General features: G+C 43.8%; 1 protein-coding gene across 5 annotated transcripts; it reads right to left on the reverse strand.

Annotated features, from left to right (window-relative positions):
- Window positions 1-314: 314 nt before the first annotated feature.
- Window positions 315-14,542, reverse strand: LOC118080974 (uncharacterized). 5 transcript variants are annotated; one of them, XM_088663492.1, is made up of 8 exons: window positions 13,992-14,542; window positions 11,449-11,516; window positions 9,293-9,419; window positions 8,556-8,669; window positions 7,569-7,676; window positions 6,851-6,952; window positions 5,772-5,861; window positions 315-3,329 (listed from the first exon to the last, which is right to left on the reverse strand). In XM_088663492.1, the coding sequence occupies exons 1-8, from the start codon at window positions 14,335-14,337 to the stop codon at window positions 1,375-1,377; spliced, it is 2,910 nt and encodes a 969-aa protein (XP_088519618.1). In that variant the 5' UTR covers window positions 14,338-14,542; the 3' UTR covers window positions 315-1,374. The 5 variants fall into 5 exon arrangements, with proteins under 5 accessions (XP_088519618.1, XP_088519617.1, XP_060126928.2 ...); XM_088663491.1 differs by having other exon boundaries at window positions 7,554-7,676; XM_060270945.2 differs by lacking the exon at window positions 13,992-14,542 and adding an exon at window positions 12,312-12,573.
- Between the last annotated feature and the right edge of the window lie 608 nt (window positions 14,543-15,150).

Here is a 15,150-nt window from a genome sequence, read left to right on the forward strand (position 1 = left end):
GAAGATGGACCCAGCTTATTTTCTCCTGCATACCAAATGGATTCGAGGTGCAAGAAAGGAGATTCCAACTAAACGCCAGGAAGAACTTTCTGACAGTAAGTGCTGTTCAACAGTGGAACTGTCTCCCTCAGAAGGTGGTGGGCTCTCCTTCCTTGGAGGTTTTTAAGCAGAGGTTGGATGACCCTCTGTCATAGATTGTTCAGCCAAGATTCTTGCATTGCAGGGGGTTGGACTAGATGACCCTTGAGGTCCCTTCCAACTCTACAATTCTGTGAATCTATGCAGGTTCCACAGTGGCTAGATCACAAAATACATAATTGTCAAACACTTTATTTAATAAGTTACATAAGAGACTCCAAGATAGATTTAGTCAAAGTGAAACAAAACAATGTTGTTTTATAAACCCTACATCAGAATACTTTATAGCTAAAAGAAAAAGCTTCTAGAATTCAGTGTAAATAAACAGGGCAAGAAGCAGGATTTGTTATTAGAAGGGTGCATACATCAAATAGAAATTTTGCTGTTACGGAACTGAAACAGTTCATGGACCACAAATATTATCAGTCCTGAAATGTATGTACAATTATACTATAGGCACAGTACTTCAGATCTCTTTGGGGGAAATTTCATTATTTAATATGGTATATATCATTTCAGCATATGCCTTTTTCTGCATCCTGATTTTTCCTCTTAATACTTTGCCCTAATATTTGTTTCTTATTTATGGAACATGAGAGACGGTTATGAGATTTGTAGAGATTGGTTGCAAACCTTTACATTTTTTTGTAATTTGCTCTAGAACTAATGCTCCAAGTGTTGCCAAAGAGGCAGTATACGACTGATATTTTTGCCACAGCTGGAGCTCTTATATTCACTGGCCTGGGTCACACATAATGCCAAACTATAGTTTAGTGTTACGTGCACAAACTTTGGGGCCCCCACTCCTCTCCTCCGGAGCAGCCACAAGGAGCATCTGGGAAGCTTTCCTTCCATTTTCAGCCGAGGTTAAATTTGAACCTAAGTAAACTGTGGTTAATCTTAACTGGTTCAGGGAAATAAGCTGACCAAACTGTGGTTTACAATCTTGGCATATCTCCCTAAAAACCATAGTTAATATTATGCTAAGAACATAGTTAAGAGCTAACAGTTCTTGCCTTGCCTTGAACAAATCAAGTAACTGTGGACAGTAAAAAACAAACAAAACTAGAAGTGTAATTTTCCAAACCCTTTCTGCCGGCCACACAGACTCACTCCTATAGTGCTATACTGTGGTTTAGAGTTACATATATATATAATTTCTTTCTATTTAATCATCTTTTACCAACTTCAATTTTCTCTCCCCATATCGCTGCCCCACCTCCCATATGGATTGCCTTATCTGACATGGATTTTCTCATGTCTCCTCAGATATGCTTTACTCCGGAAACTTTTGTCACAGATGGTGCATTGGTGTGGTTTTTCTCCTGTGTGAATTCTCTCATGGTGAATAAGGTTTGATCGTCGATTGAAACTTTTCCCGCAGACTGAGCATGTATGTGGTTTCTCTCCTGTGTGGCTTCTCTCATGTGAAGTAAGGCTTGACTTTTGCTTGAAACTCTTCTCACAGACTGAGCATGAATATGGCTTCTCTCCGGTGTGGATTCTCCCATGAATAATCAGGTGCTCCTTACGACTGAAGCTTCTGCCACAGACTGAGCATGTGTATGGTTTTTCCTGCGTGTGGATCTTTTGGTGTTCGGTATAGCTCGTTCTGTGTTTGAATCTTTTCCCACAGACTGAGCAGGTGTATGGTTTTTCCCCTGTATGAATCCTCTCGTGTATGGCCACTTGTGATTTATTACCGAAGCTTTTCCCGCAAACTGAGCACGAATACGGTTTCTCCCCTGTATGGGTTCTCATGTGTCCAAGAAGATTTGCTTTACAGCTGAAGCTTTTACCACAGACTGAGCACATAAAGGGAGTTTCTCCAGTGTGAATTCTTTCGTGGCTCGTGAGGTTGGATCTTTGCTTGAAACTTTTCCCACAGAACGAGCAGGCATAAGGCCTTTCTTCCGTGTGAGTTCTTTCGTGTGAAATAAGATTAGTTCTCCCACTGCAACCTTTTCCACATACCGAACATTTATAGGGTGTCTCCCCAGTATGGACTCGTTCATGTCTAATAAGGCTTACTTTGTGAATGAAGCTTTTACCACAGATAGAACACGTGTACGTTTTTTCTTGTGTATGAGTTTTTTCATGGCTAAGAAGATTGGATCTTTGGTTGAAGCTTTTCCCACAGATTGCACATATATACGACTTTTCTTCATTATGGCTTCTCTCATGGACAGCCAGGTAACTTTTCCAATTGAAGCTTTTCCCACAGATAGAGCATGAATATGGTTTTTCTCCCGTATGGGTTCCCTTGTGCCCCAGAAGGCAGTCTTTACGACTGAAACTTTTCCCGCAGATAGAACACTTATACGGGATCTCTCCTGTATGAATTCTTTCATGCTGAAGGAGGCCGGAGCACTGGCTGAAGTTTTTACCACAGACTGGACATGTATATGGTTTCTCACCCATATGAATTCTCTCATGTCTGATAAGGCTTGCTTTGCGACTAAAGCTTTTCCCACAGACTGAACACACATATGGTTTCTCTCCTGTGTGGGTGATCTTGTGCGCAACAAGGCCAGAGCTCTGACAGAAGCTTTTACCACACTCAGAGCACTTGTAAGGCTTCTCTCCTGTATGAATTCTCTCGTGTCTAATAAGGAGTGCCTTACGACTCAGGTTTTTACCACAGACAGAGCATGGGTACGGTTTTTCCCCTGTATGGGTCCTTTCATGGCTAATAAGATGGGATCTTTGATTGAAGCTTTTTCCACAGACTGAACATGTATATGGTTTCTCCCCTGTATGATTCAGCTTGTGTCTAATAAGGTGTGATCTCCGAAAGAATCTTTTCCCACAGACTAAGCATGTATATAGTTTCTCTCCTGCGTGGCTTTTCCCATGGGTCATCAGGTAATATCTCCAACCAGATCTCTTTTCGTCATCTAGGTATTTATATGGTTCCTCTCCTTTTTTAAGCATTCTCCCAGACTTATGGATTCTCTTCTGGAGTTTGGTTTCATTGATGCCACTTCCCCCACGAGATAAAGTCTTTCCCGTTCTCTTTCCAGAGGCATTTCCTTGGCGCCTCTCTACTTGGCCTTCGTTCACAGAGACCTCGGCCTTCTTTGGATACTGGAAGATTCTCTCCTTGGCAGTTCCCAAGAGTGTCTTATCCGTTTCCACTTGATGAGCACTTTCCGGTGGGAAGTAGCCTTCCTCTTTCATGTACCTATTGCCTGTTCGGCTAAACAGAGAATTGTGATAGCAGTAAGAGATATACAGTCTTACTTCGGTTTAAGTACACCTCGGTTTGAGTATTTTCAGTTTAAGTACTCCACGGACCCATCTGGAATGGATTAATCCACTTTCCATTACTTTCAATGGGAAAGTTCGCTTCAGGTTAAGTACGCTTCAGGTTAGGTACTCCGCGGACCCGTCTGGAACAGATTAATCCACTTTCCATTACTTTCAATGGGAAAGTTTGCTTCAGGTTAAGTACGCACTTCCGGAACCAATTGTGTTTGTAAACTGAGGTAACACTGTATTGCCTTAGTTTGTCTCCTGAGGAAAGAAGTCATCAACCGAAATGTGTGGCAATTCACTGTTTAGTTTACTTGATAAAGATATGTAATTTGCCTTCCATAAGGGACAACCAGACCAGTGCTATTTTTATAGAAAAAGAGGTCTACCGAGACTCACCACAAACACCTCTCTTGTTTGCTTATAATGGCAATGGCACCCAACTGAGAGGAGCCGCAACCGAGTTCTGGCGAGTTCCAGCTCGAAAAAAGCCCCGAACCTGACCAAGCAGTGATGGTTATGGATATCCTTTCTGTACAGCTTTTCTACACCTTCTGTGCAGATCTTTAGAGAGAACCAGAAGGGATCCTCACTTGGATCGATGCTGCCAGTGCCGTTTGACTGGAACTTCCAAGACAAAAAGGAGGTGGAATTCTCTCCCCAGGGAAGCTCACTGGCGCCTTCATTATACACCTTTGGGTGCCAGGCAAACATGTTCCTCTTCAACCAGGCCTTTGGCTGATTGGCGCCCAAAGCCCTTTTAAATGTGGGAAGAGGGGGGAGACAGTGAGGGGAGAGACTCCCATCAGGCAAGGCCTTCTTCCACCTGCCTTGCCCCACCCTCCAGTCTCTGCACTCTGAAGGTCCTGTGTGAGTGCCTGGAGGCGGTTGGAGAATGGATGGCGGCTAACAGATTGAGGTTGAATCCTGACAAGACAGAAGTACTATTTTGGGGGGACAGGAGGCGGGCAGGTGTGGAGGACTCCCTGGTCTTGAATGGGGTAACTGTGCCCCTGAAGGACCAGGTGTGCAGCCTGGGAGTCATTTTGGACTCACAGCTGTCCATGGAGGCGCAGGTCAATTCTGTGTCCAGGGCGGCTGTCTACCAGCTCCATCTGGTACGCAGGCTGAGACCCTACCTGCCCGCAGACTGTCTCGCCAGAGTGGTGCATGCTCTGGTTATCTCCCGCTTGGACTACTGCAATGTGCTCTACGTGGGGCTACCTTTGAAGGTGACCCGGAAACTGCAATTAATCCAGAATGCGGCAGCTAGATTAGTGACTGGGAGTGGCCGCCGGGACCACGTAACACCACCGGTCCTGAGAAATCTACACTGGCTCGCAGTACGTTTCCGAGCACAATTCAAAGTGTTGGTACTGACCTTTAAAGCCCTAAACGGCCTCGGTCCTGTATACCTGAAGGAGCGTCTCCACCCCCACCATTCAGCCTGGACACTGAGGTCCAGCACCGAGGGCCTTCTGGTGGTTCCCTCATTGCGAGAAGTGAGGTTACAGGGAACCAGACAGAGGGCCTTCTCGGTAGTGGCACCCGTCCTGTGGAACGCCCTCCCAGCAGATGTCAAGGCAATAAGTAACTATTTTACTTTTAGAAGACAACTGAAGGCGGCCCTGTTTAGGGAAGTTTTTAATGTTTAATGCTGTACTGTTTTAATATTCGGTTGGAAGCCGCCCAGAGTGGCTGGGGAAACCCAGCCAGATGGGCGGGGTATAAATAATAAATTTTATTATTATTATTATTATTATTATTATTATTATTTTGTATTGTATTACATTGTGCACTCTTGGTTTGCTGCGTTTTACTGATTGGAGTTTAGAAATTACTTATTGTAACTGTTAAGGGTGGATTTCTGTTTAATTTGAAATGCTGATATTTAATATTATTCTATATTATTTTAATGAACATTGAATGTTATTTTATTTGCATATTGTATTGTGCATATTGTCTTATTTATATGATGTTAGCCGCTCTGAGCCCAGCTTTGGCTGGGGAGGGCAGGATACAAATAAAAATTATTATCCTTATTATTATTGGTTGGTTTTTCTTATTTTTCTTATGTATTCTGTGGTTTTTAATATTGTAATTTTATGCTGTGAATCGCCCTGAGATCTACAGATGAAGGGTGGCATGCAAATTTAATAAACAAAGAAATAATAACAATAAAAGGGCATAGCAGATCTTCTCCCCTCTCTGCCTCAGGGCCCTGGCACCCAAAAGGGAAAAGGCACGGTGATGGTATGTCTATGTCACTTTAGCCTTTTCTTAGTCTCCCAGGCACCCGCTTTTTATTTGGCAAGGGGAGACTAGCTTCCTGTCACGGTTCTTCCCGATCCTGCTGGTGGCACTGTGGTTTGCCTCACCTGAAACAGTTGCCCTTTCCTCAGTTTCTTGGAAATCTTGGGTCCAGGTCTCTCCTTTCAGTTCCAGCTTTATTATTATACCAGGAAATCCTGTTTAGGAGGAAGGAGATTAGAGAAGGTTTTATAAATTTTTAAGACTTCTATTTTTAAAAAAAAATAAATTTTATTAAGGCTTACAGAGAAAATACAAAACCTAATATCTTCTCCCTTAAAAAAACCACCAAGTCTTTTATCTTCTAGATACAATAAAATCACAAAAGGGGTGGGATGGGAGAAAGAAATAGAGAAAGAAAAAGAAAGAAAATGTTAAAAGTAGAAAAGAGGTTAAAAGAGAAAGATAGAAGGATAAGATAGAAAACAAAGAACTTCTTATTCTTCCTCTGTCTGCTATGTAAAAACAAGATTCACTTTGTCCAATCCAATATAACACCCAACAAAGCCACTTTCTATAAACAAACATTATCTTCAATCCTCATTTTCTTTTTCACACAAAAAGTCTAAGAGAAGTTTCCAATCTTTAACAAAAGTGCCTTTTCTCTGATCAAACACATCAGCTTCACCATCTCAGCTAAGTCCGTCAGTTTTAACAGCCATTCTTCCACTGTTAGTAATGATGTGCCCTTCCATTTTCGTGCATATAAAAGTCTGGCAGCCGTGATTGATAAGACTTTTAGATCAGGTTTGGATCCCAGGCCAAGCTTCAGCCAGGACAGTTGTGCTGGCAGGGGCTGAAACATCTGGACAGTTCCGGGTTGCAAGGACCCAGGAGGCCTGGTTTGAAAGGGACTGTACCATCCCAGTCTTTATGCAGAAAAGTCCCAGTCATTCCCAATAGGTCTGAAAAAGAACCCAGGCTGTGCCCCTGGAGAACTACTGGTGATCGGAGGAGAAAATACTGAGCTGGGCAAAGGGAGCGTGGGAATGGTCTGGGATCGGATCAGGGAGAAACTTGCTATGTTCCCATGATCGCCTTGTGCACCTGGAACAAGAGCGAGGGCCCTGGGGAGAAATGCCCACGTAAACCCTTTAAAATTAAGGATTCGGTGGTGAACCCCAAATCAGATGAACTGTAACCACACCTGACTGATCCGCGACAGCATTTGCATTTTCGTCAGCTCCTGGGTGTTCTGGGACGCATGGCTCCTCTTCCCGTTCTTGCTTTATTACGAGGTCGGGGTATCCTGAATCAAAGGGGGTAGGGGAAAGGAGAGGTAAAAACGAAGTGTTCAGGTGCAATATTCCAACAGCCTACCTTAGATGTAGAGCACAACTAGAGAATCAGAATAGAACTGTAAAGTTGGAAGGGACCCTGAGGGTCATCTATTCTAGCCCCCTGCAACGCAAGGGTTTTGTTCTAGAGTTACTTATCATTTGACTTATCAGATCTCTCCCCTGATTTGTAATCTGGTTGTAACCTGCCTAGGGAAGTTCATCTTCCCCCTTCTCAACGCTGTAGCAGAAGGTCATCAAAACTTTCCAATTTGGCCTTTGGAGGATGGATGCAATTGCTATCTTACCGTAACTATTTGTGGTCCTCCTCCTCCTCCTGGATTTTGTTTTGTTTTTTAACGCTCACTATTTTTTATTTTTTAGGATGTTTCTTATTGTGGTTGCAGCATTATTATTATTATTATTATTATTATTATTATTATTATTATTATTATTATTATTATTGCTGGCTTTCATTGGTGTTTGTTCATCTTGCATCCTCTTTATTATTTGTATCATGTCAAAGCAACATGCCGTCCGGCCATCCTCTTGGTCCTAATTTCCACCCCTCACCTGATCTGGCAGTACCTGGGAAGGTCTTTTGCCACTGGTGGTCCAGAACCCAAAGCTGCTCTTCTTCTTCCTCTTCTTCTTCTTCTTCTTCTTCTTCTTGCTTTATTATCACATCAGGAATCTCTGGTTGACAGGAAATATGTGAGAAAGAGTATGGTTAAGAGGGGCATTTCATCACTCTAGACAGGGGCAGAACCCAAAATTGTGTTCCAGAGTTTAGCCCAATGTTTACAGTGGTACCTTGGTGTCACGGATGGGTGCTGGCTACTCCCGAGTAAGCACTCCACACACCTTCTGGATTTTCAGAGTTTTATTGTGCCTTCTATATACAGTGCCGAGATGTCTCAAATCATGTCTGCTCAGCGTGGGGCAGAAGCCCGCAATGGCGTCTGGCAGGCTCTGACCCAGCCTTTAAGACTGGCCCCCAAAACACCCCTCCTACCGGCGCTACGGATCCCCATTGTGTCAAACCTTTCTCCTCAGGTGCCGTTGGTTCTTCCCCCTCCTTTCCACCCTCTGTTGAAGCTGGCTCCGCCCCTTCTTCTCTGCTTCCCAGGATCCTGCTAGAGCCTTGGAACCTCCTTCCCCTTTCCTCTATCTCCAGAGGCTCCAGGATGCTGCTAGAGCCCTGGAACCTCCTTCCTGCCTTGCTGCACTCTGTCCCGTCTTGCCAGTTTGTGCGTGTTGGGAGAGAGGTCTGCTTCCTGCCAGTCCTCTCTCTGACACTTGGGTTACAAACACCTCGGGTTACAAGCACTTCAGGTTACAGACTCCGCTAACCCAGAAGTAGTACCTCGGGTTAAGATCTTTACCTCAGGATGAGAACAGAAATTGCTCGCTAGCGGCGCGGCGGCAGCAGGAGGCCCCATTAGCTAAAGTGGTACCTCAGGTTAAAAATGGTTTCAGGTTAAGAATGGACCTCCGGAACGAATTAAGTTCATAACCAGAGGTACCACTGTACTGGATTCACTATGTATTGGAATGGTGTCTCAGCTTCCCCACCTGTGTCAGGCTCCAAAATGATCTCCTTTTCCTCCACAATTGGTTGGTCTGGGATCCATGGGTCTTCCTCTTGCTCAAGCTGGGAGATCAAGTTGGGTTTGACAACTCGAAAACCTGCCCAGGGAACAGAAGAAACTCAAGTAATATGTGGGGCTGCCTTCGAAGATGGTTCTGCCCAGAGCATGATAGTCAGAGCATGTAATACCAATTTTGGCAGGACTGCACTGGCTACCAAATGCTTCCATATAAAAATTGACACAAAAAAATAAAGAAGAAGAAATTGTGGGGAATTAAGGATTTGAAGTAAGCACAGGGCAAGTTCACTCAATGAGCCTGTATTTAAAGTTTCTATTGTTTTTTATGAACCGTATCTTAATAGATTTTTTTCTATTACAGTTTATTATTTTAATGATTATCTTTTATGTGTTTTCCCCCCAAATTGTTTTGATTGGATTTCAAAACATTAACAAATACAAATAAGAAAAGTAAAAGTAAAAAACAACAACTAAGAGCTCATCCACCCCCAAAAGATATCTTTTCAATGTTAGGAACTAACAGTATACTAATAGCACATTATAATACTTTGCTTTCTGTGCTACAAGATACGAGTACCTCGCTCCTAGAACAAGTCCCACACCATCAGAAGTGTGTGTTGAAACGAATTTCTGAATGAAAGGGGTGGAGGGGAGGGAAGAGTATTACATTTCCTATCAAAAGTTGAGAAAAAGGGCACTTACATAAAGAGGCCACATGCCCATAATTTTCTTGCATGACGTTCCGGTACAAAGCCTTTTCTTGTGTATCTAATAAAGTCCACTCGCTTTCTGTGAAATACACAGCCACATCCTCAAAAGCCACACGGCCCTGGAAAGAAAGGAAATACCGTAGCAACATTTAGGAAAAGTGTGAGGCAAATACTAAGTTGCCTGTTGCTACAGATAACTATGACTTGGGATGCTTCTAGGCTAAGGTAACCAGATTTTTTTCAATGAATCCGGGGAAACTTTTCAACTTCCTACTAAACAGATGGATTTTGTCAGGAAACTTGTTATGTACTGAGCTGAATCCTAGAACAATAGGATCCAGAATCAGCAGTCTGATTAGTCCGCAGGAGCCACCCAATCCAACTCCAGGTGGAAGTGAATCAGCAACCTGATTGGACTGCAGGAACAGCCAATCAGGCTGCTGGCAGAAGTCAATCCACAACCTGATTGGCCCACAGGTGTAGTCCTGAAGTAGCCAATCACGCTAGGCCCATTGTGTAAATAATGTATATAAGCAGATGGTTTTGGGGAAAGAGCCATTCTTCTCTTCTTCTCCAAAGAGCATGAAATTCACTCTCGACTCCGAGTATATTTCAAAACTGATTTGTAAATCCAGGCCGGGAAACGGGGACATCTGGTAACCTTATTCTGGGCGGCTGCTATTTATGCATGGGATCCAATAACATAAAGTCATACCCTGGATCTCGAATGCCTTGGCTCCTGAACGATCGAAACCCAGAAGTGAGTGTTCCAGTATTCAAACGATTTTCAGAAGCCGAATGCCCTGCCAGCTTCAGCTGCTTCCAATTGGCTGCAGGAGCTTCCTGCAGCCTATCAGAAGCCACACTTTGGTTTCCAAACGTTTTGGAAGTCGAACGGACTTCCGGAACGAATTCCGTTCAACTTCCAAGGTAGGACTGTACTGGTAAATTCAGATTGCACAATTATGGTTGATTGGCAGGTCCTGCACAGAGACCTGGCTCCCCCCCCAAAAAAAAAGATCATGTTTTGTAATAAGGATGGGGAAAATACGGGAAAGTGTGGGACAACACTTCCTTTGATGCAGTGTCATCGAACCTCCCCATAAATGTGCGACTGCTCATTAAATAGCCCACGTCCTCTAATCTCACAAACAAATCAGGAGACATGCTTGCTAAATATGTTGTCTAGAAGCAACAAGGTTTGTTTGGTTTTTGTGACTTCTGTCACTTCTGCTTTAAATTGTACACCGCACTGAAAGTCCTTTTGCAGAAGGGCAGCAAATAAATTGCCTAAATAAAAACAGCCAGGCAATCTATGTCCAATGGCCGATATCCATTGTTAGTCACACTCGGAGGAATAGATGGATGAATTCACTGACTTTTACCCTCAAAATTGACTTAGCTGGGGTTCACCCATTTCCTCTGCAATCCTTACAACCCTGTAAACTAAGCTTAAGAAGAAGACAGACCACGGGTTGCTTTTGAGGCCACTGAGCATTCAAGTAGATATCAGCATGGCAGACCTACAACCGGGTCTCCTACAACTTTAAAAAAAAATAGTGTTATTGCCTGCACCTGCCAATTTGGATCAGGGTAGCAGTGCTGGGGGAAGGTGGGATTAACGCCTTAATGCAATTGTCCTAATATCACCCTGTCTCCCAAAGTTACCCTCAGGGCGGAAACGTACCAAACATAGTGAAATCCCCTCCCTCTGCACCACAGTCCTTTATTTGGCATGGGGGGGGGTATATGCTTTGGCTGCTATTCCCCCACCCCACCCAAAAATCCAGTACAGGAATCTGTCTATGAACTGCCCAAATCACATTTAGCTCAGCCCTATCCTGAGATTTTATTTTCAGCTCGAAGTTTTATTTATTTATTTATTGTTGCAGGAAGCGGGTACCAATTGCTGTCCCATCCTAGGCACACCTGGGGCCAGTCCTACTTCTGCATCCCTTTGACTGTACAAGATGCCAAGGGATTTTGCTTTCTGGATGCTGAAACTGAATGACAGCACCCCCGCTCAACTCAGCCAGAACAGAGGAATCTGGGCCCTGAGCTCTGTTTCTCAGGGTCCAGATTCCTCTTGGACTTGCCCCTCTCCCAGGTACACCCCCCCAGCCCAGTCCCCCCCCGACACACACACACCTGAGGCATCTCTGTGTCCATCGCAGCTTCCGCTTCCCTCAGAGGGCGGCCAGGTGGGGATGATGCTCCTGCGAGACGTGGGAAAGCGACAAGGTTACATGGGGCTGTGCCCTACGTAGATATAAAAGTATCAACCCAAATGTATCGTGAGAAAAGCGAGGTGGTTATATTGTAACAGGGATCTTGCAACGGATGATGAGTCAAGCTTGAGTCCGTGAGGAAGGATAAAAAACAACAAGGGTCTTAAGGTCAGGGGTTCCATTCCAAGGATGTTGGGGTTTTTGAACCATGGCAGTTGCGAGCAGTTAAGGAGGCAGAGTGCAGGGCTTCCCTGGAGCCTGGGCTCACAGGCCTTTCGTTCCCACATTTGGGGGGTGGGGGGTTTCCAGGCCAAGGCTATACGTTGTGAGCAGCTAAACATAGGCCTCTATGCATGTGCAAAGCGCTTTTCTTTCTTTAGTTGCTCAGCAGTCTAGCACCAACTTAAAAAACTGAACACCAGTCAAGGTTTCTTCAGGGTTGGCAACCCCTGCCTTAGAGCATGGGCTCAGGGATAATACACACACACACACACACACACACACACACACACACACACACACACACACACAAAACACACCACACCACACCACACATTTACCATGTGCCTCTAGTCTAGTCCAAAGTGGAAAAAAATATAAATGCAGAGGACAACATTAAAAACCCTCTCCCCCTTTGAGATCAGCTTTGAGGCAGAAGCCTCAGGAAATTATTTTTCCAATGCACAGATTTACAATATTGGGGGTGTCTAGATATGTAGATCTCTCCCTCTCCCCCTCCCCCTCCCGTCCACCACACACTTCGCCCCTTTTCCCCTCTCTCACCAGCGGATCACACTCCCTGCTCAGCTGCATCCCTGACCAGCCGATCCCCCTTTTCCGTTTTCCCCTCCCTCCCCTTTTCTTGTTGGATCTCTTTCTTCCTCCTTCCTACATCTGCAGTTCCTGCCCTTCTCGGCTTTATGCCTCCCAGGAGGGTTTTTTTTAATATATATATATAATTTATATATATATATAAATTATGCGGGCTGATGTTTTGGAAGTGCCCCTTTTGATGTTGCACCGCTTTTCCTTCTCCTGCCTGCCTGTCTTGACCTATGTGCCTGCTTTTCCGCTTCCCACCATGTGACTGAAGCCAAACCAGATCCCTGGCAGTGCAAATCTATCTTCTGTGCTATGTGCTCAAATGGAATGCCTGTCTGTCAGGCGTTAGCCCTCTCGTTCTCTTTCAGCTCAGTGGCAAAGCCCATGCTAGGCACACACGCATTTATTTCAGTTACGAGTGGCTTCCCATGAAATATCCTGAAGCAATTAATGATTTAAAGAAAACAACATACGTTTTATCCATCCATTCATTTCATTTATGTGCTGCTTCCTATATTGCATCTCTCAGCGATTTCACAATTCCATTAAAAACATATTTTAAAGTATTACATATTTAAAATAATTGCATTTTTAATAAAAAAATCATTACATCTATAATAGCAATTGAAAACCAAAGGATCAACAATAAAAAAAACATGTAATAGGTAAAGGTAAAAGGTAGGTTTGTGAATGTGTGGCTGAAAATGTGGTTTTTGTTTTGTTTCTTGTTTTTGTTTTTATGGGATAGCATCCAATTTCATTGTAATTACACAATGACAATAAAGAAATCTAATCTAATCTAAAGGACCCCTGGACGGTTAAGTCCAGTCAAAGGTGACTATGGGGTTGCAGCGCTTATCTCGCTTTCAGGCCAAGGGAGCCAGCATTTGTCCACAGACAGCTTTCCGGTTCATGACTAAACCGCTTCTGGCGCAATGGGATACTGTGATGGAAACCAGAGCGCACGGAAATGGTGTGCGTTCGAACTGCTAGGTTGGCAGAAGCTGGAACGGAGCAACAGGAGCTCACCGACCCCATTGTGTGGATTCGAACCGCCAACCTTCTGATCAGCAAGCCCAATAGGATCAGTGGTTTAGACCACAGCGTCACCCACTCACTTATATAATATATGGATACATATGGATAGCTCAGTTGGTTAGAGCATGGTGCCGATAGTGCCAAGTTTACAAGTTCAATCCCTGTCTGGGACAGCTGCATATTCCTGCATTGCAGGGGGTTGGACTAGATGATCCTCAGGGTCCCTTCAAACTTTACAATGCTATGATTCTGTGATATAGATGAATAACATGGAACAATGCAAACAACAAATAATGGGCATCAGTTACCAGGTACAAAGCAAAATGCAGTTGTAATGTGCATAAGGCAGAAAATAATAGGGTTCATCCTCCAAGAAGTTCAAAGCAAGCCTGGATTCTACCCCACTGCCTCTCATTTTTTTGAAAATCTATTTTTTATTTAATACTAGCTGTTCCCGGCCACGCATTGCTGTGGCTCAGAAAGAGAAAGCAATCAATCCCAAAAACACACACACGTGTTCTGTTAAATCCCCCTACCCCACCCCACCCCATTCATCCTCCCCAAAGGCACGTCCCTCCTCCACTCAGCACCCCCGTTCCTCACCCCAGACGTCACGACACCTCTCTCTCTGGTCACGCGATTGCTGAGTACGGAGTCGTGTTTGATGCTGATCTGTTCTTTCTTGTTGACATCTTTTAGCCACTCTCAGCCTGTCACATTCATTCTGTTGAGAACGAAGCGTATCTGAAGCTGCAGAACACGATCGCTGTGCTCGCAACCGTGTAACCTCAAGTCGCTCTGCTGCTTCTTTGGCACGTATTTGAGCCATTCTTTGTCTCTTTCGCTCCTTTGCTGCTGCCCGTTCTTGCTCAGTTTGCTTTGCAATTGCTCGTCGCACTGCTTCCGCTCCACGAGTACGACGACCTAAGTTTGATTTTCTGCGAGGCATTATTTTGATGAACTATAGCAGATCGACTATACTGAAAAATTAGAAAGTTATAACAAAAACATATAAAAATGCAAAACATTAAAAACATGAACTAAAAAACAAATAATTGCAACATTGGAAAAATTGTGCAGTTGTTGCTTTCTGTTCTGTTGGGAAAGCGTAAAAGGCCCACATTTATATTCAGTAGGTTGCCATGTTCGTTTGTGATGTCACAAAATAAAAAACTTCCTTCAGTAGCACCTTAAAGACCAACTAAGTTTTTATTTTGGTATGAGCTTTTGTGTGCATGCACACTTCGTCAGATACACTGATGAAGTGTGCATGCACACGAAAGCTCATACCAAAATAAAAACTTAGTTGGTCTTTAAGGTGCTACTGAAGGAAGTTTTTTTTTTATTTCAACTCAGACCAACACGGCTACCTACCTGTAACTAGAACTGTGATGTCACAGATAGTCTTCAGCCAATGGCAGCAGCTTAGGCCTGAGATTATGATGCAGCATCCTCAGCTGTGTTGCTTTGACATCCAGCAGATGGCGCTGTTATTCTAAAAAAGCATGTTTTCACCTGTCACAGGTGAGCCATCTATATAATCTAGGTATATAAAAACACTCATGTACGGTGTGACAACGTTGTGTCAAAATTTGAAAGCAATCGGTCAAGAACTTTCAGAGATTATCAATTTTGAACAAGGTTACCTTTCATTTTTATTTGTATAGATATTTTTATCCTGCCAAGTCAGGATTCAAGGCGGCTTACAACATCAGTTATAAAATACAGAACAAACTGGTTAAAAACAATACTTAAAATGCAT

This window comes from Zootoca vivipara, chromosome 2 (assembly GCF_965207765.1).
Source record: "Zootoca vivipara chromosome 2, rZooViv2.hap1.1, whole genome shotgun sequence".
In the NCBI taxonomy this organism is placed as follows: domain Eukaryota; kingdom Metazoa; phylum Chordata; class Lepidosauria; order Squamata; family Lacertidae; genus Zootoca; species Zootoca vivipara.